General features: G+C 37.6%; 1 protein-coding gene across 2 annotated transcripts in view; it reads right to left on the minus strand.

Moving 5' to 3' along the window:
* Positions 1–6,311: 6,311 nt before the first annotated feature.
* The window catches only part of atxn7l1 (ataxin 7-like 1), a 55,882-nt gene continuing 39,220 nt past the window's right edge, over positions 6,312–22,973 (minus strand). Inside the window, exons 7-10 of one of the 2 annotated variants that reach the window (XM_041780760.1) lie at positions 20,455–20,576; positions 17,903–18,448; positions 14,482–14,734; positions 6,312–11,863 (exon numbers count right to left, since the gene is read on the minus strand). In XM_041780760.1, the coding sequence (XP_041636694.1) occupies positions 11,846–11,863; positions 14,482–14,734; positions 17,903–18,448; positions 20,455–20,576 (939 nt within the window). In that variant the 3' untranslated portion in view covers positions 6,312–11,845. The remainder of the gene's footprint in view (positions 11,864–14,481; positions 14,735–17,902; positions 18,449–20,454; positions 20,577–22,973) is intronic. The other variant, XM_041780759.1, reaches the window with a different exon arrangement.

Genomic DNA, 22,973 nt, shown 5'->3' on the forward strand with positions numbered 1-22,973 from the left:
ACTGTTTACAAGGCACCGATAAACATTTAATACAACGTTACTGTGGCTCTGTTATGGCAGATGCTGTGAAAACAAACAGCCCATAACAAATAAGTCATAGTTTTCAATCATGTGACGCACAGAGTCTGAAGGGCAAAAATCTTAGGACAGTGGCAGCTATCATTGAACTCTATGCATTTTACTCTCCATCACTTCAAAATAATGCATGTTTACACCAACCAACTTCAGAAAAATGGATTTCTAACTATTTTTGTCACTTTGGAGCCTTATGCAGCAGTAGACTCAATTTAAATGACCAAAATTTCTAAAAATTGAAGCCATACCTTGGCCTCAGTTATGCTTACATTACGAGAAGTTGAGAATCCTTTCCCCAAAGCCGCCATAACGATGAAAGTCTGCAAAACTATGGAGAGTTTAATGAATCTATGATATGTTTGGTTTGCTTGGCAAGAAATCCTTCATTTTAATGTACAGGTGAGTGCTTATCAGCTAACATTAGCAGGTTCATGCTAATTAATGATCATATAAGGATCACTGTCAGCTGTCAGTCAGTGTTCCTGGGCTATAATGTTAGCTGACAGAGAATTATTATCTAATCATTTACATTTTTACAGTTCCCTTATTTTCTTCCCAATCAATAACAAGTTCCTTTTGCTGTATTTAGCTCCATGCCATAGTCCAGTAGTTCTCAAATGGTGTGGCAGGGCACACTGGCGTCCCTTAAGGCAGTGGTTTCAACCTTTTCTTCCCCAAGGCACACCTAAGATCAAGCCAAAATTTCAAGGCACACCAAATCCATATGTATACAAAATTGCCTATTTAAGCATGTTCCAGTAAATCAAACATGTAGCGTTAGTTCATGCATGCCATGGGTTCAAGCTCTGCTATATTATTGAGATCAGCTCACACTGGCTAATCCCACTCATGCTGCCATATTTAAACTGCTCTAACATGGCCATGCTTTGCTGCTCCCTCTCCAAGCCAAGTTTTACAACCCACCTCCACCCCAGCTCCTCCTTCCATGAACAGCCACATATGAATAACAGCAATAAGGGCAAATTTAGAACTGCCAATAAAGAAAAACTATTTAGATCACAAATCATGTGTGTTTGCCATCAAAGTGGTCCTAATTGAACTTAAGTTATTGTATAGTTGCAGTAATTATGCTACGGCACACCATTTGCGAACTACTGCCTCAAGGCAAGTTTAAGTGTGCCTTGGGAATTTGTAGGACTAAACATTAAGACTACAACTTGTGTGAGTAAAAAAAACACTTTGAAAAGCACTGTCATAGTGTACAAAAGGTCCTTCCTTTCTTTCACAATAAAAGCAGGTCTGTCTACAAACAGGAAGTCTATTACATTAGGTTAACTTTAAATTTCTTGTTGAATAAATGGGATCATTCTTTAGGTCAATACTTGTGAAAAAAACAGCTGAGCTTGTCCTCAGTACACGTACTGCCATCTTGGGTTTTGTGCCAAAGAACAGACAGAAACTCTGAACTCTTTAAGTGCACAATGTGGCCTTTTTAAAGCCTATAAATGAAGCTAAACAGAGTGAATGAGCTGCTCACTATTAATTTCTATGTCATACATTATTTAAATTTTCCTGACCTCTTATGAAGCCTCACAGGGAAGGACAAGCAAAAAGAGCTCTGAAGAGAAACTGTTTGTCAGCGCTGGAAAAACATCAGCAATGTCCTTTCTCAGGCTGAGAGCGGATTTTGATGAATGAACAGAAAGAGAGGAGATGATCTTAGTAGCCCACTTTACATTGTAAACAATGAAGAGAAAAAGGCCTTACAGAGGCAAGACAAGCAAAACAAATGCTCCCTTTGGTACAATTTACACTATATCACTTGAATATTATCAAAGATCATTTTCCATGTTTTAATTCTGTTTTAACTGGTAGTGTTTTAATAGAAAAGGGTGGAATTAAGATTTAGTTTTGCTTCTGCAGCAAGCGCTAAAAGGGATTCCCCAAAGATCACTTGTTGGCAATTAATTATATGATCCACAAAATGTGTTTTTGCTTTAATTTCCCTGCTAACATAGTCAATTTGCCTGCTGAGGGGAGAACAAACAGTGCTCGTTTGTTATCAGCCATTAGAGCTGGACCTTAACCCTTCAAATCATTGCACTCAGTCAAAGCTTCAGAGGAACAATCCAAGATCCCTTTATATTTCTTGATTTGAAAGGATCTTGTAAGATAAGACTGAAATAAAAATCAATCCCACCATGCTGCCTTTAAAAGCAAAGCTGTATGCTTTCTACAGCACAATGAAACATGAATTAAGTTTTATACATGGTGCAGTTACAGTAAAATTATGTGATCATTTTGTTTTTGTAATAGGGCGAATCTCAGCAGGTGTATTAGTCTAATCTTTATAGATATCTCTATAACAAATAAAAGCCTTATAATGTGAAAATGCCAAGTAAATGTCTTATTTCACCATATAAAAAGCAACAAAATAAAGCCTGACTTTCTTGTTATATGTGAAAATATCTGCCGATGCAGTCAGAAAAATATACTGTACTTAATGTTTAAATTGAGCTTAGACCTTGTGTTAGCTTAGACTTTTTTATGAAATGGTAAAATACTTCAGTTTAAACAGCTGATATGTCTTCAAATTGGAGTTGTACTTAAGAATTTTTGCTGTTTCAGCACAGGAATAAGAAAACCAGTTAGAAGCCTCAACAGCTTTGAGCTTACTGTTAACGAAGCATGCAAAAACAGCAGGTAAAATGTTAACTTTGCTCATATTCCTAGTCTTATGTGCTTGCATTTTGATATGCTGCAAAAATAACCTGAAACCTCAGCACTAAAGCCAACAGGAAATGTTCTGATTTTATGAGATATAATGAGCTGATGGAGGCATAAAAAAAAAACAAGAGACCACAAGACTAACTTAACCTTTATGAGGTGTTTGTGTCAAACTGACCCATTTTATATTTTTACTATTAGAAAAAAGTCCCAAGAAGAAATGTGCATGACTCAAAACTCTACTGCCTGAGCTTATTTTCTGTGAAGAATGCTTAAAAGAACAAAAGGTTACTGAGTACAAATGATAAAATATCCCCACACTTTTAAGTCACCTGTATCATGTTTAGGCCAACTTGACCCAGAGCACTACTGGGATTTCAAGCTCTACAGACATATAAAATACATAGAATCCTTTATATTGACTTTCTTCATCTCAATTCCAAACAAAATAGATAACATTTGTGATAAGTGTTTGCAATCACTAGATCACATTTAACAACAAAAACATAAACTGTATTAATATGTGTTTGCTCACTCATTGCCTCTTGAAATCTGCAGGGAAGACGTGTGGCCAGGAACCCAGCTTCACTTGCCTGCAAGTGATATCTCAGAATTTCTAGATGTTTTTCAGAGTTACTATTAGTCAATTACAAAAAGTTATCAATAGTTTGTTCTAGTGCTTCAAATGTTGTTGATCACCTGAATTTGATATATCATTTCAACATAAAAATTAATCAGAAAAAAATTGTTTAATCTCAGATTTTCCTTCATTTATGTCACCAAAATGGCACAATTATCATTATAGTACTGGATTGGAGCACAACAAATTATAATATTTTGTTTCACCAACTGACATTTTTATTAAGTTTGATCTAGTTTTTATGAAGATTTTGTAGGAATTTTTGCCCATTCATTCATTCTGTAGAGCATTTCTGAATATAGAACCTGATGTTTGCAGAGAAGGCCTGGCTCACAATCTCTGTTCCAGTTCATCCCAAAGGTGCTTGATGGGGTTGGGGGTCAGGGCTCTGTGCGGGCCAGTCAAGTTCTCCCGCACCAAACTCATCAAACCATGTCTTTATAGTCCTTGCTTTGTGCACTGGGGAACAGTCATGTGGGAACAGAAAAGGGCCTTCCCCAAACAGTTGCACAAAGTTGGAAGCATAGTGTTGTCTTGCATGCAGTTGCTCGACCCTGGAAACCCATTTCATGAAGCTCCCACCGGAGTTTTTATGCTTACATTAATGCAAGGGGAAGTTAGTAACTCTTCAGCTATGGAAGCAGCAGAACACAGGCAACTTTTATGCACCACAGGTCATAATAGCTGTTGACCCCAATCTGTGATTTTATTTGGTCTTCTGCTTCCTGGCTGAGTTGCTGTTGTACCTAAATGCTTCCACTTTCTAACAATATCACTCACAGTTCACTGTGGAATATCCAGCAGGGATGACATGTCTTACTTTAACTTGTTTTTTGGCAAAATACTTTTGTCTGTATAGTGTATGCTTTTTTTTTTTTAAACTCTGTAGTGCTTCCTGGTTCAGTTTGACCTCAATGGTCTAAGAGTAAATGGAATACATGGGGGAAACTGAAACTGTTGGGCAGATGTTCTTAAACCTTTGAAAAGCACAAAGAGGTGAGCTACAGATTTGTGTCTGAGACACTTTATTGGTGGGCTGGCTTTATGTCAACACAAAACAGCAAAAAGAAGAGGGAGCATTCACATTTTCTTCATCAAACTGGTAGGACAGTTTTTGCACTTTTTGTGTCTGTCACTTCTTATCAAGTTGCACTGTATGATGATCTAATCTGAATTATATTTATTTATTTGAAGAGATCTAATATATAATATTTCATGTCTATTTTACAGTTTTACTTTATTCTTTTCATTACATCAATGCTTGAAGCATGTTATCAATTTATTCAAACATGTTTTCAACTTTATTATCATACTCTTAGTTCATTTGACTTTCCTTTCTTTATGTCTTACATTTCTTTTTCTTTTTTTGCTGCTCTGTTTTTAACTTTGCAGAGCCCTTTGAATAGCTCTATGGTGCTTCAAACTTGTTCTGCAAAACAATGATTGCAGCTGCTATAATTCTGGAGTTAATCAATTTTCTCAGTTTTCAATAAACTAAGGGAAAGGCTTTGACATTGGCTTTGCACAAAAATAAAAAACAAACGTGCTCAACTGTGTTTGTTGCAATAGTTTACAGCAGTTAATTTGGCAATGAGAGGAATATTGAATCTAAAATCACTGATGAGCTTAGACTTATATTTCAAATCATCTTTCCATACCAGTGATTCCAAAATGATGTTCCTCCTGCTAAACATTTTTGAAAATCCCTACAGTTCACCTGGGCACTAGCAAATTTCAAAGCACTGCTCTGGGTACAGCAAGTATCCATACAAAATAATATAACCACTATTCAATGGCTAAAATGACATTTTATAGAGAAATACAAGATATGAGCCTGCTTATAGGACTAAGGATGCATTTCCACTAAGCAGTCTGGTTTGGTACAGTAAACCCTGATCTTGCTTGCGTTTCTACAGCCAACGTCCATCCAGCCTCACTTGTAGCTCTGTTTTGAGATCTGGATAATTTGGCTCATTTTAGTCATAAGAATCAAACTTTTGAGTCCCAAAGAACTCTTTATTTGGTAGGATTTTGGCTTTTTAAAATCTATTAAATTAAAAAAATGGAGGGGGAAAAAGCCTCAAACATTCACAGAAAAGAGTTAGCTCTTAAGGGTGGCTCGTTCACTAAAGACACATCACTTCAGCTTATAGCCTGTCGTCATGAACAGTTTACTACTTTTTCCTTTGAAAGCATGTTTGAAACAAAATGAGGGAGAAAAGCTGTTCAGCCCAGTATAACACATGCCGTTTTGTGTTTGTCCATTATTACCACTTTTGCACGGGAAGTGAAGATTCTTTCCACCAATCAGGGGACTGCAGTGAGTCTAGCTCCACTCTTTAGGGTCGGACAGGTAAGCTTGGTACCTGAACAGAAGGCTGACAAAAAGTAGGATGGTGCAGGTCAGTTATTTTGGTACCTCTTCCAGCTAATAATTGTGCACTATTACAAACCAAACTAAACTGAACCACTGCTTTGTGAAACCACTGCTTCAGGTAAAGTACCAAAATCAGCAGGATTGATCTTCTCCATCCAATAGCTGATGAGATGTTTTACCATGGACCAAGGTTGTAGACAGATTGCCCCACATCATCAACACTGGAGGCAGGATTCTGCAGAAAAATCCTAGAAACAAGACTGAAAAAGATGCCAAATACTGCAGCCTAGGGTTAGGGTTAGCCTAGTACAGTTCAGTGTTTTGATAATAAAAATAGCAACAACAGATATGCTGTAAAAGTTGAGCACAAAACCTATAATTGAAGCTCCTTTATGAACACTGACAGCCATAGGAAACCATTTCTCTCTTCTCCTGCTACAAAGAAATATAATGCGAAACATCACAAGCTGCTTTGACAGGAAACATTCAACGCACATTTGCAATAATGACAAGTCTTACTACAAAACAAGCATCCATCATGAGCATCCATTCAAAATAGGCTTGTTTGTTTTACAAATAACACAACATCCACTTTCAATCATTTAATAAAAGCTTGAATATAAGACCATTCTCTTTTTACAGCAAATGCTCTGATGGGATTTTCTGATCCAGCTGCAGTGAGATGGAACAAACTCCGACTCTTACAAGGCAAATTTTCCAACATTCAACGTTCACTTCAGTCTGGATCAGATACAACAAACAACAACAGCGCTGTGTTCAGGGCCAAAAGAATAAACTCTTCTTCTTCACCTGTAGATGCAAGAAACACTTTTACAAATATATACTGTAGATAAAGACTTTTTTCAAATATTTATATAAATAGAGATTGATTAAAGATTTGGGGCATTATGACAAAGTGCAAAAAAAAGGAAAGAGGGGCAATTTTAAAAAATGTTAATACCTCCATAAAATTCAACAGCAAATAATAAACTGTACAAAGTGCTCTGAAATCAAACATCCATGAGCTTCATCTTAAATTTTAGCTGCAATAAACTGTAACTTTCTGTTTCCAACTGCAAAAAAATACATCAGGATGGCATCTTCATGCCAAGATCTTTGATCCGAAGACAAAAAATTATTGAGCATAAATTCACATCTAAACCATCCTTTTAAAACATACTACATCTCTTGGTATCTTGTGTTAAACAGAAGAAAAAAAAACGTGTTTATATATTGTAGGCATCCTAACTGATCATAAACCATATGTATCTACAGTAAAAACGACCGTAGAGCCGGTATTACTAAACTGATCTAAGAGCTATGAGACGATCCGATGAATAAAGTGTCATCATGGGAAGCACTTTGGGGGAGAAAGCACGACACAAATACATCTGGTTATGTACAATTCATTCATCGATAGTGCTTTGACGCTTTAGAGATACGAAAAACAACCAAATCTTTAGTTATTTTAAGTAGAGCACTTGGCAAAGTACCAGATCGGAGCGTCGCTTAGGCTCCACGTTGCAATCCAGAAGTAAAAATGCTTTCAGTTACTTCAGCTTTATCAGCAAGAGTAATTCTTATTAAAGGTTTTTATCATATTTTTTTAAATACGAGCAATAAAACACTCATGTTTCATGAATTTAACAGTCTTCTTTCGCTAGATATAACGCCACCACATGTAAAGCTTTAATCTTGATATTTACCAAACGATGTCTCCTCCTTATAATTAACTCATTTAAAATGTACTATGTGAATACATTACAACCACTGCTACTTGAGTGGTGCAGCTAAGAAGTAACTGAAGGCATTTCAACCTGGATTGCTTTACACACACAGCAGAAATTAGAGCAATCCGCCCTGGAAGATAGAGAGTTCTGAAAATATAGCTAGAGGAAGTATGAAAAAAGGGAGGAACCACAGGCAAACAGGAATGTGGGGCCCTTTATATGAGAATACAAACTCAGGCATGGTTTCACAACATTCTTCAGATTTGTTTCATTAGTGTTCGATAAATGACGTGATTAGAGCATTGAAATATGAATGTAAATGCTATTTTGGACCACTACATGTTAAAGTGCCCATGAGGAACTTTTGGTTCCGCTAATTTTGGCGCCCCCTGTGGACAAGGCGGATTATTTAATTTCCTGACATGGAAAAGAGAGTTTTTTTTCCCCCAATTTTTTTTTACAGTCAAATCTTTCAACTATCAAGATGCTGTCTGATACCTACCCCCTGCCAGCAGTTTCAAGCATTCGAAAAAACTAGAAAAAAATTATCAGTATTGTTGCTAATGGTCTTCTCTCGTGCTCCTACAGAGTTCCCATTGCTTATTTCAGTTAGTTTCATGATGAGCTACAAAAATCCTTATAGGAGCTTTAAGTCTGATACGTTACAGATAAAATATTGGAAGACCAGAAGCAGATTTTACATTATTTCAGAAGATTTTTCTTACATTTGTGAAGAAAATTTCAAGGAAACTTGCATCGGAGTCATGACATTCTTAAATTGCTGTTCACACCTGAGCTCTTAAATCGCTGAACGCCATGTGCACATTTGACTTAATTAACAGAGAAACAACCCTTTCATGCCCATATAAGGGCAAGGGACTGCAGGGCTGTCTGCAAACACAGAAGTAGCAAGACATCAATATGACTCCTGTAATAAGAAATACTTTAATAGTTCCAAAGTGGATGTAGTGTTGTTCTAAAAGGAAACCAAAAAAGGAAACAAAAAAAGGTTATTTAATTCTATATTTAGCGCCAGTAGAGGTTATCAAATAAATGCTTAAATACATAAGTTGGATAATATCACTTGTTAAAATTGTGCCGTCATGAAAAACACCGTGCATCATGCTGTAATAGGAAAAAGATAAGTTTTAGATTACATTAAAAAAAGAAAATGGTAAACTGGGGATAGGAGAGTCATATGATTTGATTGAAATCTTTTTTTCTCCAAAAATGAAAGCTGTTAAATGATGGAACCTCATTTAAACATGAAGGTACATTTTTATTGTTTTAAATAAGTTTTAAATAAAAAAAAAATCCTATCCAAATGCTTAATATGTATCCATAATTTAACATTTTTCAGTTCAGATCAAGTCTTGCATGGTTAATTTAGTTTTAAATCATATTTTTGTTATGCATTTGTGCGTATCATATAATATAAAAGTGCTTATTTGATTAAAAAATACAGTAAAAAAACTTAAAATAGGTTTTGTGTCTCTTGCTTTAGCATATTTGAGGGCTGATTAGTGTAAAGGTAATAATTTTATCCTGTCATATCAGCAATCAGATGTGTGTTACAGCACTCTCAAGTATTCTTAGATTTTGTTCTTAGCTCAGAACAAGTCAAAGACAAGAAAATTTGATGAATGACAGAATATCCCTTGAAAAGAAGTTTGAGAAACAAATTTCAGGTGAATGAGGCTACTAATGCTGTGACATTTAACATCTGCAGCAGTGTTAATTTTGACAGTAACTTTAAAATGTTTTCTCATTTTAGTCTTCAGGATAAAATGTTGTTTACTTTTAGTCATGTTTTAGTCATTTCTACCCTTCATAATTGGAGGCAATGAAAACTTTAAAACATTTCAGTCCAGTTTTACTCCATAAAGTCCTCACAATTTAGTCAAAACATTTATCTAGTCTTAGATTTAGTCTTTATATTTAATTGCTTTCAGTTTTCACATTTCAGTCATTTTTAACCTTATAGTAGTAGAAGTAGTTTTAACCTCATAGTTTTAATGATGGCTCTAGTTGACAAAATGAACACTGGTCTGATTCTGATGCCAACTAATATTTTTGTGTTATATGAACCCTGATTTACTTGGTATCCCTGCATTCTAAGGCTGAAATGTAGAAGAGCAAGATGCATTGAGTTTTGACTGATTTACCCACATTGGAAGGGGTAACATCCTGGATTTTGGATGTCCAACAAAAACTAAACTAAAATGAAAACTTAACTTAATGTTTGTCAGAGTTTTAGTCATTACTTTATTGTTTTAGTCTTAGTCTCTTCTTCATCATGGAAAAAAGGTTGTCAACTAACATTTTTAGTCATCAAAAGTAACACTGACACTGGTGTTTAAAACAAAATGCTAATTTGCAACACTTGTCCACAGGAGGTGTCTTCTCTGTGCTACTCTTGCCAATTCAGAAAGTTTTTTTTTTTTTAAATCTTTTTATTTAAAATTGACATTTTAGCTGCATATTGCATACATTAAGAGCAAAAGTGTCCTAGTCATGATGTGACAAAGTTTTAGTCCCAAATGTTTGCATACTGAGTACAAAGTACGTACTTTCAAGAAGAACTGCTGTGTTATGTGTTAAGAAAAACAGAATTTGGAAGACAGGAAAAATCTGAAAAGCTGAAATATAAGGGACTCTGAAGACTGCAGCTTTTAGTAACTGGTATATATGGGAAAATTACATTATTCAGTCTTTAAAAAAATGCTGTAGAAAGTGCAAAAAAAATGCTTTTGAAAAGACAGTCCTGCAAGAACAACTAAACGATTGTGGTAAGATGACTTTAAAAGATCAAGAAATAACCTGTTAGTGTAAAACATGATGATTTATTGCATACCTTGTGCTGCTAAAGTGGGACACAGGCATGTTAGATGCAGCTGAGCTCACAAAACCTCTGTTTTAATATCAGATTTTTTTTCATTAGACTTGATAAGCTAGATGTCTCTGAGAGCAGTTATTAAAAGAGTACTGGTAGTTTTTTCCTTGTTTATAATGGTTCGTAGTTGAAGCTTGATTATGGGCCATCTTTGCGTATGATAAAAGTGCTCACAAATGAACAAATTCTTGAAGATTTTGTGAAACCATGCCAATTAACATCATCAAACACAGATCAAAGTAGGAAGGCAAAAACTCTCACCCTCTTTAGCTCACAATAAGTAAAAGGGGACAATTAATAATAAATACAAAAATAATAACAGATATGTACACAATTTCAACAATATGAACTATCATAATACTTTCAACATTTCTTCAAAATGCCGTAGAAATTATTTTTTTGCCCATAAAAGTCTCTCAACCTCAATGGTCAGTTAGAAAACATCATTAAAGAACGATAAATTATTATACAAAAAGAGATCCAACACCGAAGTAATAATTTCCTTTTTGGATGCAAGTCCTGACACACGGACGAGAGTTTGTGTTTCTTGCAACATTAAAAAAAAAAAAAAAAAAATCAGACTTCTTCCTATACTGAAATACAATGCATTGACACGGCATCTTCGGAAACGTTTTTATTCTTCCCTTGTGTGAGCGTGTCCTCGTGTGGCACTGCTGGAGACTGCTCTGGAGTCGCTGAAGAGGGGGACGTAAGGGGGGGACAGTAAGTGCACTTTGAACACAAGCATGCAGGGAGAAAGAGGAGGGAAGAAAGGACAGACAGAGAATTGTAAAAAAGACAGAGAGAAACTGGGAAATACAAGAAAAAGCGGGATAAAATGCAGCCAAAGCTGCTGCTATTTTGTCTTTCAGGAATTGGAAAATCTGAGAGAAAGATAGAAAAGAAGGCAGAGGGAGAGGTAAGGAAGTTAAGGAGGCGTAGCTGAAGGCTAGTAGGAGTCCTACAGTAGTTGTGTCAGTCGGTTCTTCAACTGTCTAACTCCCAAAAACAATCGCTTTCCTTGTGGCGGGACAGAAGAGGCAGGAAAACGCTCAAAACAACCAGAAAACAAACTCTGGTTGCTTTGAATTATCGTCTCCCCATAAAGGTGTACAGTGGTGGTGTTATTCAAATGCCTTGGAAACCCTGTGAAGAATATTCCCTTCTCTGAGGATGAGTTTTTGGACTCCACTGACTCTGTTCCTTTGAAACGCTCGATAACAAGAGGTGAAGAGTGGAAGAGACGGCCAGCCAACTGTGGGCAAAGAGAGCCCCAATGTCACAGCGGGTGAACTGAACTGTCATTGGGTAAAATAGGGGTGACATCGTGGAGATGAAGCAGTCTGATTGGTGCTGTCAGTGGAAGAGTGGTGAGATGGAAGGTCACTAACGGTGGTGGCCTGTGCAGCTGCCCAACATTCAGTCCATGGAACAGGTTTCTGTCAGTGATGCAACTTGGCCTGCAGGGAGAGGAGGGCAGAGGGCAAAGAAATGCTTTTTTAAAGATGATTGGTTTAGATGACATGTTGGTTTGGTTGGTGGTCACTCCTCAACCCCTTGTTGTTTCCTCCTTAAATATAGCCAGGATTAACCAAAGAATAATCTCAAAAAAAAAAAAAAAGAAAGTATATTTAAACAAACATCTGAAACTATCTGGTTAAATTTCCCTCTTTAATGATTTATGAAGCTGATGATGGCCTACAGTTGAAACTATTTGCGTTTTTTGGACTATTACAACAGGGCTGGTCCCACTGAAAATTCTGGAGTTTTATTCATCATATTTTTTTCTCTAAAAGTGTGCTATTTGGGCATTTTCTCAATTTGGACCAAAACTGCTAACAGTTTTGACAAATGCTGGCAGCACATCAGAGCAAATGTCAAAAATTTCAACACCCACAGTGACAATTTTTTGCTATAAACATTCATTTAGAACATTTTCAAGATATCCGGGTATTATTCTAATAACTGAAGTACTGAAAGTACTGAAGTCAAGGAATTACTGAGAAAATTCTATTTCTAATAAGCAGGATTATCTGAGCTAAATTTCTCAACAGATAATCTGATTTAAATAAGGGCTGTTGAGATAAATGGCATTAATCGCAATTAATTAAGATCCTTAATTAGTGCACTACATTTTTGTGAACAACCTCATGCTTTATTGCTCCTTTCAGAACACTTTGGTGTAACCACATCAGCATGGTAAATAAGTCCACCACTGCTCTTTAATGTCTCATTTTACCTTAAAAACTCAGACAGCTCTGAGGACAAGTCAACACTCAGCAGAACCACGAGATATTAAGATCCATAACAAGTTCCTTTTTTCTATGTTTAAGTTAATGTTAAAGGGGACATATTTTACCCTTTTAAGACAAGTTTATATTGATCTCAGAAGTCCCCAAAACATGCCTGTGAAGTTTGTTGCTGAAAAAACACTCTAGTATAGGATTTTTGCATGTCTCAAGAGCCCTCCGTTTCAGCCCTGCTCAGAACAAGCCATTTCTGTGTCTGTGGCTTTTAATGTTAATGAGCTGTCAGACTCCGCCCCTGACCACACCCCTTTCAGGAAATGGATGTGGCACTCCTGATGTTATATGTGACAGAGACTTTTATCCAAAGTCAAGGACCTGGCTGGGATTCGAACATCAATCTCCCTGACCAAAGTCAGCAAGATAACACACTAAGCTATCCAGTATCTCAGCTAGCAGCTGAGAGGAATATCAGCAGACGAGGGTGGAACTTTCATAAAGGGAAATTCTGGGAACGACTTGTTTCAGCACACATTTTCTGAAAGGTGGAGAAAGAGAGGGTGGAAGGGAATGGATTTTTCTGGTATTTGAGGGGATTGCGGACAGGCCAGGGCCAGATATTTTTGTTAGAAAAGCCTGAAAAAGTCATTTTTGCATAAAATGACCCCTTTAAATCGTAATTCTACCTGTAAAAAAGCAGGTCTGCATGGAAACCGGAAGAAAGATTTGTGCTGCATTTTCAAGTTTTTTTTTTGTTTAGATTAATACGCATAATTTTGATGCTCAATCGCATTTAATCACAGTTTTAGTTGCATGTTTAAAGTTCATATTTTTCTGCTTTCCAAACATTTTAAAGCCTATATTAAAATGCAAAGCAATACTTAACAGTTTTGTAAATAGGGAGTCTAATGAAAACAGATGCATATTACAATCTTAACTTATAGATTTATGTGTAGCTGCACTGCTACACTAGTGTGGTCTTAAGCCATGACTGAGAAGGAGACAGCTTCAAAGTGCTTCTTTAGTGAATACAGTGTCTAACATTACATGCACAAGTGCATGAACAAAATCCCTCACTCATGTCCAATGATCCTGTTAATGTGGCAGCATTTGCATTTGCAGAACTTCCAGTTAAATAGTTTCCTGTGTCGATAACCCATTTAGGGTTAACAGTAAAGCTGAGATAATTTAAAGAAACTTTAATTTGTTAAGCTTTTGCTTTAAATTCTTTACAGTCTTAAGCTGAGGGTACTTTACTTTTTTTTGTACAACACCTGCTTTTACTTTTAAAGAAAAAAAAGGAACTTCTGGCAGGTAACAACATTAACTAAACTATGGGGAAAAAGAACTTGCAACAGATCCAAAGGGAACTGAAAATACCAAAAAGAATGGAAAAAAGCAAACATTATGCACATTATTTCTGACATTTCCACTGAGCTGTATGCAAATTTTTAAAGCCAAATAACAGTCAGTGAAATAGCGGTGTCCTTGTTCTCTGTTCTCTTGCTCTGTAAGCGCATGTTTAAGTGGGAGGATCCAGCTGCTGCCTGCTGAGGTGGCTTAACTATGGTGCACAAAACAGCATTTAAATAATTCAGTTCTAAAAATTCAGTGCGTTAATTTTCAGACCCTAATCTCATCAGGATCAATGCACTAATAATGGCAGCCCTAATTTCTATTTCTATTTTATGCAGTGTCCCAACTTTTTCTATCCAGTTTTATTTGTGAGGTGACTATAAGACAGGTTTGAGTCCTCAGAAAAGAGAAGACTGAATTTACTTTGGGGTATTCCCAGAGGTGCAGAATAAAGAGATGCTGTCTATTCCACCTACCTGTCTGGGTGACTCAGGCCCTGAAGCCAGTATCCCTCCTCTTTCACTCCCGTTCCCAAAGAGGCTCTCCAACCCTCCCGGCCTGCTCAGCTTGCTCGCCTTCCCCCTGTATGAGCTGGGACTCCTCCTCTTTCTTCCCTCAGCTCCTCCTACGTATGCCAAGGGTCCGGATGGGGGAGCCAGAGGCTGATGGGGGGTAGAAGAAGGCTCCCTGCTGGGTGAGTAGGGTATACTGGTCGTGCCAAGTTCACGACTAAAGAAGGCCAGAAGAGGAGGAAAATTGCTTCTATTAATAATATAAAGTGAACTCCAGATAGATTTTCCAGTGCTGTGCATTTAAGAGGAAAGCCAAACAGCTGTCATCACAGCCTCTGCACTGCTGGTACTGTCTTCTCTGTTTACACACCATTCCTTTTTTTTTAACAAGTCACTTGCCAATATGTAGTCACAAAAATAGCCTCAACTACAATCAAAATTTCTTTGTTGGAGTAAGAAAGATAAAAAACTTTATTTGATGGCATTATGTTGATGCTATTGTATGGAGAGACTTTAAATGTTGTACCTCCTCCTAAGCCTTTTTCAGTATCTCCCAAGTGCTGTTAAAGAGAGGAAGGATTTTTTTAACACAGTTTTAACACAGCTTTTCCAAACATCCTAGATTCATTTTGGATGCTTACTTTGGATGTCAGTAGTCACTTGTGTCCCTTTTTTGCTGGATAAAAGCCTGCAGTCATTTGTCTTAGTTTTCAACAAGTCTCAGTCACGTCACTGAAGCAACCCCAGCCCATTCATCTTTGGCCAATCTCTCAACCTCCTCCAGATTTGATGTTCTTCTGGCATGGACCTTGGTCTTCAGTTCCCCCCACAGATTTTTAATGGGGTACAAGTCAAGGCTTTGTGGAGACCAGTCGATAATGCTCACTTTGGTCACCTGGAGGTAGCTCTTCAGCAGGAGCGATGTATCTTTTGGGTCGTTACTATGATGGAAGACAAAGTGACAACCCAGACCCAGTTTTGCTGCTGACTGCAAGAGGTTTTCTTTCAAAATCTCCACATTTCCTTTCACCTTTACGAGATTCCAGTTCCAAATACTGAAGCATACAACAGCATTATACAGGTGCATCTCAAAAAATTAGAATATCATGAAAAAGTTCAATATTTTTTGTCACTCTTTTCTGAAAGTGAAAACCATATATTACATAAACTTGTTACACATAGAGTGAAATATTTCAAGCCTTAATTTCTTGAGAAGTTGATGATTATGGCTTACAGATAAGAAAACCCAAAATTCAGTCTCTCAAAAAATTAGAATATTGCATAAGATCAATAAAAAGGATGTTTTAAGCAGAAATGTCAGGCTTCTGAAAAGTATGTTGATTTTTATGCACTCAATACTCAGTTGGGCATCCTTTTGCATGAATTAGAGCATCACTGTGGCTTGGCATGGAGGCGATCAGCCTGTGGCACTGCTCAAGTGTAATGGATGCCCAGGTTGCTTTGATAGTGTGGTGGTGTCTCTCATCTTCCTCTTGACAATACCCCATAGATTCTCTATGGCCAGTTTGCTGGCCAGTGAAGCACAGTAACACCATGGTCTGCTGGAAAATGAAATCAGCATCTCCATAGAGCTTGTCAGCAGAAGAAATCATGAAGTGCTCTAAAATTTCCTGGTAGATGGCTGCATTGACTGTGGAATTCAGAAAACACAGTGGACCAACACCAGCAGATGCCATGGCAGCCCAAATCATCACTGACTGTGGAAACTTCACGTTGGACTTCAAGCAACACGGATTCTGTGCCTCTCCACTTTTCCTCCAGACTCTGGGACCTAGAGGAGTGGAAAGGCACAGAATCCACATTGCTTGAAGTCCAATGTGACGTTTCCACAGACAGCGATGATTTGGGCTGCCATGGCATCTGCTGGTGTTGGTCCACTGAAGTCCACAGTCAATGCAGTCATCTGAACCCTATAGAGAATCTATGGGGTATTGTCAACAGGAAGATGAGAGACACCAGACCCAACAATGGAGATGACCTGAAGGCCGCTATCAAAGCAACCTGGGCTTCCATTACACCTGAGCAGTGCCACAGGCTGATCGCCTCCATGCCACACCGCAGTGATGCAGTAATTCATGCAACAGGATGCCCAACCGAGTATTGAGTGCATATAAATCAACATACTTTTCAGAAGCCTGACATTTCTGTTTAAAATGTCATTTTTTAAAATCTTGATCTTATGTAATATTTTAATTTTTCGAGACACTGAATTTTGGGTTTTCTTATCTGTAAAATATAATATAGTATATATAATCATCAACATTTCAAGAAATAAAGGCTTGAAATATTTCACTCTATGTGTAACAAGTCTATATAATATATGGTTTTCATTTTCAGAAAAGAGTGACAAAAAATATTGAACTTTTTCATGATATTCTAATTTTTTGAGATGTACCTGTACATCCTCTGCTGTGTTTCACTGTGGGGACAGTGTCCCTTGGGTTATACAACTCTTCCTTCTTTCACCAAACAAAAGCAACATCTCTATGGTCAAAGAGCTCTAGTTTGGTCTCATCTGACCAAAGGACATGCTTTCAGTATGCAGAATTTTCTTCAGGTGGTCCTTAGCATACTTCAGTCTGGCTTGAAGGTGTCTCTTCTGCAGAAGTGGAGTTGTTTTTTGGTCTACAACCTCACAGTCCATTCCTGTGCAGGACTCTAGTGATTGTATTCTTTGAGACTACAGTTCCTGTTTTGGCTAAGTCACTTGGCCCTAAGAGGCATCTGTCACTAATTTTCTTTCCTTAGTCCTTGAAATATCTTCTTCCTACCTACTACTACTAGGCTTGTTCTTTACTGTGTGATGATACTTTCTCAGTGATAGCTCAAATCCTTACTTAAGTTTGTGCTATGGCTCAACAAAAAAAGTCAGTTACAAAGGGGGCTAATAATTCTGATACTTGTAGTTTTGGTTTTTGTGAAATAATTTTGTTTCTGTGTGCAAAGTAAAATAATGTAAGCATCCCAAATAAAACTTGGATTTTTGGAAAAGCTGCTATAAATAATTTTGTCCTCATCTGTACCTTGGACATGTCTCTGAAGGGCCAAGTGAAGATGGCACCTACTCCAGAAACATCTTCATCAAGCTAAAAAAGCACCGTAATAAGATACATGCTTCAGTCAAGCAGTCTCACACCAGGCTGCTTCTCAATTCAATTAAACCTTTTAAAACGTGTATTTCTACAACGGATTACTTAAAACACAACAGCGAAAAAGACTTGGCAAAAAATTAATACTTTGTTGTTTCATTGTCTAACCCTTGGCCCCCTTTGTTTGTTTTCAGTAAATTTCACTTCTAAATGCATTCGTGCACACTTACCTTACAATGTAAATAAAGTTAAGGAGTAAAACCATGATTTCCTACCTGTTCTGTGAGTTGTGGCTTTGTGACCCCTCAGCTTTCAACAGCCAGTCCTCTCCGCTGCTCCAAATCCCACTTCCCCCACGCTCAAGTCCCTTTTTCCTAACGGCATGTGCTGCCGTTCCCCCTGTGCCCTGTAACGTCGGATGATAGCTGCTGCCGTTCCTCTTGTGATTATCCACAGTCAACAAGGAAGAGGAAGAAAAGGATGATGATGAGGATGAGGAGAATGAAGAGTTTTTCCTCTTCTTGGATCCCACTAAAGAGTCCTCCGTGTCTTTGGATGGCCGGCTGGCTTTATGCATGCCGTTACGTGCTTTACCCAGCGCGGAAACTGGGGCGACGGGCTGCGGCGCATCTCGAATGCTGAACACTCCGGCCGTGGATGCTGACTGAGGGAACGTGGCGGTGTAGGAGAGGCAGTTGGAGGGGGAGGAGAGGAGAGGAGAAATGGCAGTGGTGGGAGAGGGAGTCTGCTGTGAAGTGATGGGGGAGGTACCAGAGGAGGAGGAGAGGGAGAGGAGGCTCTCAGCAGCCAGTGGCACCTTCCTGAAACAGGAAGACAATTTTCTAAATGCTAAATGCACCAAGAGGCTTTATTACTCACACAGATGAGCAATAAACCCTAACTACTAAATCAATAAATCGTATTTCACTGAACAATGGCTTTCCGTGTCTACAGAATTGGGTAATTTAGTTTGATTTTATCTAACAATTCATCCATCCATAAACTATTAGTTCCTGTTGCTCCCATTTGATTTTCTTTATATAATGGAAACAAAAAAATCTATCAAAAACCTAATTATTCGATTCTTAAATGGAAAATGGAAGAAGCCTTTCCTGTTTTAAGTCTGTGGACACTGATTTGCTCATAGGTATTGCTGTCTTTGTGTGTTTTTTAAATTCTTTACACTCAGGTTTTTATGCATTTGACAGACTTTTGTGTGTTATATGTACATATATGAATTTGTAAGTGTTTTAGGTACTTTTCTCTGTGTTCTTTTTCATGTGCCTTAATATGAGCCTTAACGGGGGTGAAGTGTTTTTCCACGTCCGTTGTAAGCAACTCTAATCTAATGAAGCATCTCTCAACGGCATACACTTCTAGAAAACTAGTGGCCAAAAACACTGTTGTTGACACCGTTGATAATGATAGCAGGCCAGGTGTGGCTAACGTGAACTCCGCCAACAAAGAAGGACATGGAGCCACACCGTCCAAGCAGCTAAAGCTGGATTTTTCTGCTCCAGCTTCACAAAAACATGTGACACAGACTGAACTGAATGGAAAAGTTCTGTTAAAGTACCTGTCTATGCAATTCTACCCTTTCAGCCTGTGACCCCCAAAATAAAGGTGCCAGAGACTGGGGACCCCTACTGTACCTGAAGGTGGTTGAACACAACCATGCATATTCAGAGAACAGTCATGTGGTGACAAGGCCGTCCATTAGGGGGGAAAAATGGAAGAGATTTCTGGGGCCCAGCCAAATCATGGTCCATTGTAAAGTTAAGCTGTGGTATTCTATATTTATTCTGAATAATAACCACTCTAACCAAAGAAACACATTTTAATTCATTTGTGTAGTAAGTAGTCCTCTTAAAAATGTACATAAATCCTTTTGTTGAAAACAGAATTCAAATACAATAAAAATAGCTAAAATGGGTAAATAACTGCAAGACATGGTAGGAAAGGTGTAGAATTGGATTTTAAAAGTAGCAGAAATGGTTCGAAATGCCAAAAATGAGATAAACGTGGCAAAATAACCAAAAAAGGCAAAAATGGGCTTATTTAGAGGTAAAAGTGAATTCAAAAGTAGCTTAAATTGCATTCAAGTGGAAAAAATAGGTGAAAATTTTGTGAAATGGGATGAAAATTGATATAAACTGGCAAAAAAGGATTAGCTGAGGCAGAAAAAGTCAGAAACTGGCATAAATGGGTAAATCAAATTGGGAAATGTGGCTTAAAAAGAGGTAAAAGGGGTTAATAGTGGCAATAATGTGTCAACAGAGCCAGCAGAGAGTTACAAGATTTGGTTAAGAAATGGCAAAAACAGGCAGAAATAAGTGGTGGAAAGGGTTTAAAATTGACTGGCTTGTGAAACCTGCTTAGAAAAAAATCAAAATTCTCAGACATATTTAAACTAAAAAAAAAGTAACACAATAGTTACTTTCCCTGGTAACTAGTTACTTTTATAGTGGAGTAATTCAGTTACTAACTCAGTTACTTTTTTGGAGAAGTAACTAGTAACTATAGCTAATTACTTTTTTAAAGTAATGTTCCCAACACTGGCTATTAAGCATTTACTTTACTTTTTTTATTCCTACAAATAACTGACAAGCAAATCTTTTCCTTTAATATCCTAAAAATAAATCTCATCTTTCTTACTGGGACTGTGTGCCACCTGTTTGGTTCCTATCTGCTCCCAAACTTGGAGGTTTATAAAGTAGTTTCCATGTTAATTTTAGTGCTGTCTGTCTTTACACATGGAGTATTTTGTGAGAAAGCTCCACCAAATCAAAGTGAAAACATTCAGGTTCAGATGCAGATGCAAACTCACCTCCACATTTGTGCGTTCAGGTGTTTTTCCACCATGTTTTGCAGTGCCAGCCTCATCCTGTCCCACCGCCTGTCGAACACATAGTGGCCCCGTCCCATGAGCCTACTGCTGAACACGCAACACTGGAGGGAGACAGAACAAAGAGGGTAAGAGGGATTAGAACAGATGGGGAGTAAAGTGAGGCATGGAAAGGCACGTCGGTGGTAAATAGGAGGAAGAGGAGAAAAAACATTTTATAGAGGTGAATAAGGGGTAAAGGAATTACTAAGAGTTACTGTATATAGATAAAAAAAAAAAGAGCATGCGACCAAGAAAGAGAGGAGAGGAGGCACACAAGAGAATCTAAAATCTAAAAAAGAATACAACACATACAGAGATCTTGTTTCTCAGGCTTTAAATGTCACTGCTGCACTGACTTTTCTGTATTTTCATAAAAGCAGGAGATGGAGTCATGAGTTCTTCCTGTAACCCAGTTCTGAGCAACCACAGTTTTTTTATTGATCCTAATTTTCATTTAGATGTTCACTTAAGAAGGACAAAGTTTGTTTTTCTTCATGCATACTTAACCACAGAAAGCATAGCCTTCACAGCCTTTTAGTGTTAAAAACAAATTACTGCTAAATTAAATAACCACTGCTGTCAACCGATAAAAAAAAAAGAATACATAAATTGTGATTAATTTTTCACAACTGCATGCATCAATAATATGAAAGGCATTGCTTTACAGGTGAAATTGTAGCATTCGCCTTTTTTTGGTTCCTTCTAACTTGCACATTTTGATTTGTCACCTTATCAAATCTTCATTCATCTTCAGGTCTCTCCTGATGTTTGATGTGTATTTCTTTGTCAGCTTTGGACAAAGGTATTTTACAACCTGATTTTCAGAGTGTCTGGAGAATCACTGTTGTTAATGAAATATCCAAATTCTTCAAAAGAACAGGGTTTTGAGTGACATCTGCACTTTTAACAAGCTTTTGAAACTGCAACAATGGGGAAAGTGACCTGGCCCACTGCCTATAGGCAGTTGGGGCCAGGATTCAACCCCCTCTCCTCAGGCCTAGTCCGGCAGGTCGAAGACATCTGTCAAAGACGTCTGCTTATTCTGTCAGATGTAGCAGCCTAACAAGATTTTACCCTCGATTTCTGAGTCTTTTCTGTTTTTCCTGGAATAACTCCAGAAAGAGCAGATCCACAGCACATATTTAATTCTATAAGAGATATGCTGCCCCTCTCTGCTGGCCACATGTCTTAAATTATAAGAGCTTTTCAATAAAAACTACAATCCAAGTGGCTCATCACTGAATCATAGTATCACCTTCTTTAAATGTCTGTTTTGACACAATGCGGGAGAAAAGCAGTTTAAAGTGACACAGCCAGGGTCCCGTTATTCCTCAGAGGGTAGAACAGGCACCCATATACAGAGGCTATAGTCCTCGATGCACTGGTCGTGGGGTCGATTCCCGGTCTCGCTGCTGTTCAGTGCATTTCTTCCCCCCACTCTCCCATATTTCCTGTCCTTCTTTAGCTGTCCTTTCTAAAAACAGGCAAAAAAAGCCCAAAAATATTCTTGAAAAAGTGGCCCATCCAGTGTCGACTCTACCAGCTCACAGTGATACAGTGGGCAGTGTTTCCTACATACACTATGGCACCTCACTATGGTCTAATCTCCAAAACCTTAGTTATTTTTTGTTTGTTTTATTATTATTATTATTATTATTTATTTTATTTTTTTTAATGAAAAGTTGACAGAAAGCCAGAGTTCAGACCAGGAAACGGTTAAAATAAAAAAATGGCCAATGGAATTTGTGCATCTCTGCTTAAAGAGAAAGACCTTTTTCCAGAGATTTACCCTCTTAATTTTGCTCTCAAAGTGCACTAGATTGATTTATTTAACTTTAATCTCATAGGGCATCATTCACAAGTAAAGGGGCAGGTCACAAGAACTTTAACCGCTGCTTTTCTAGAGCAGCTCACTTTACCAATGAAGTTTATGAATGTCAGTATAGACTGCAGACTCTCAGTTAAAGGACTGATGCTTCTACAAGCTCCTGTGCATTGAGGTCTAAGCGTCTGCTTGTCATCCTCCCTGCTGTTTATCGTCATGGGTGGCTCTAATGTGAGCTTTCAGTCTGGGTTTGTTTTCTGTTGATTTGTAAACTGTTCTTGAAACCTGCATGAGTGAATGTTAATACCTTAATTACACTAATGAAGTATTAATACTCTTTACCATCAAACTAAATAACTAAAATGTTTCCATGCTTCCTTGTTGTGCTCATTATCATCTCAACTGAACAGATTACTGTCATTCAAGCCACTTGGAATTGTAGTTTAAATCTAAAATCACAGCAGTCAACTAGCTTAAAAATGTCTGCTTGATTTAGGTTTTGGCTTATAAATACATACATGGAAATAAGACTGGGCAATATGGTATAAATTTAATATCACAGTATTTTTTTGCCTTTTGCAGTAAAAGTATTTTATAATGGTATTACAAAATTAAAAACGATAATGCATTTAAA

The sequence above is a fragment of the Cheilinus undulatus genome, linkage group 23 (assembly GCF_018320785.1).
Source record: "Cheilinus undulatus linkage group 23, ASM1832078v1, whole genome shotgun sequence".
In the NCBI taxonomy this organism is placed as follows: Eukaryota; Metazoa; Chordata; class Actinopteri; order Labriformes; family Labridae; genus Cheilinus; species Cheilinus undulatus.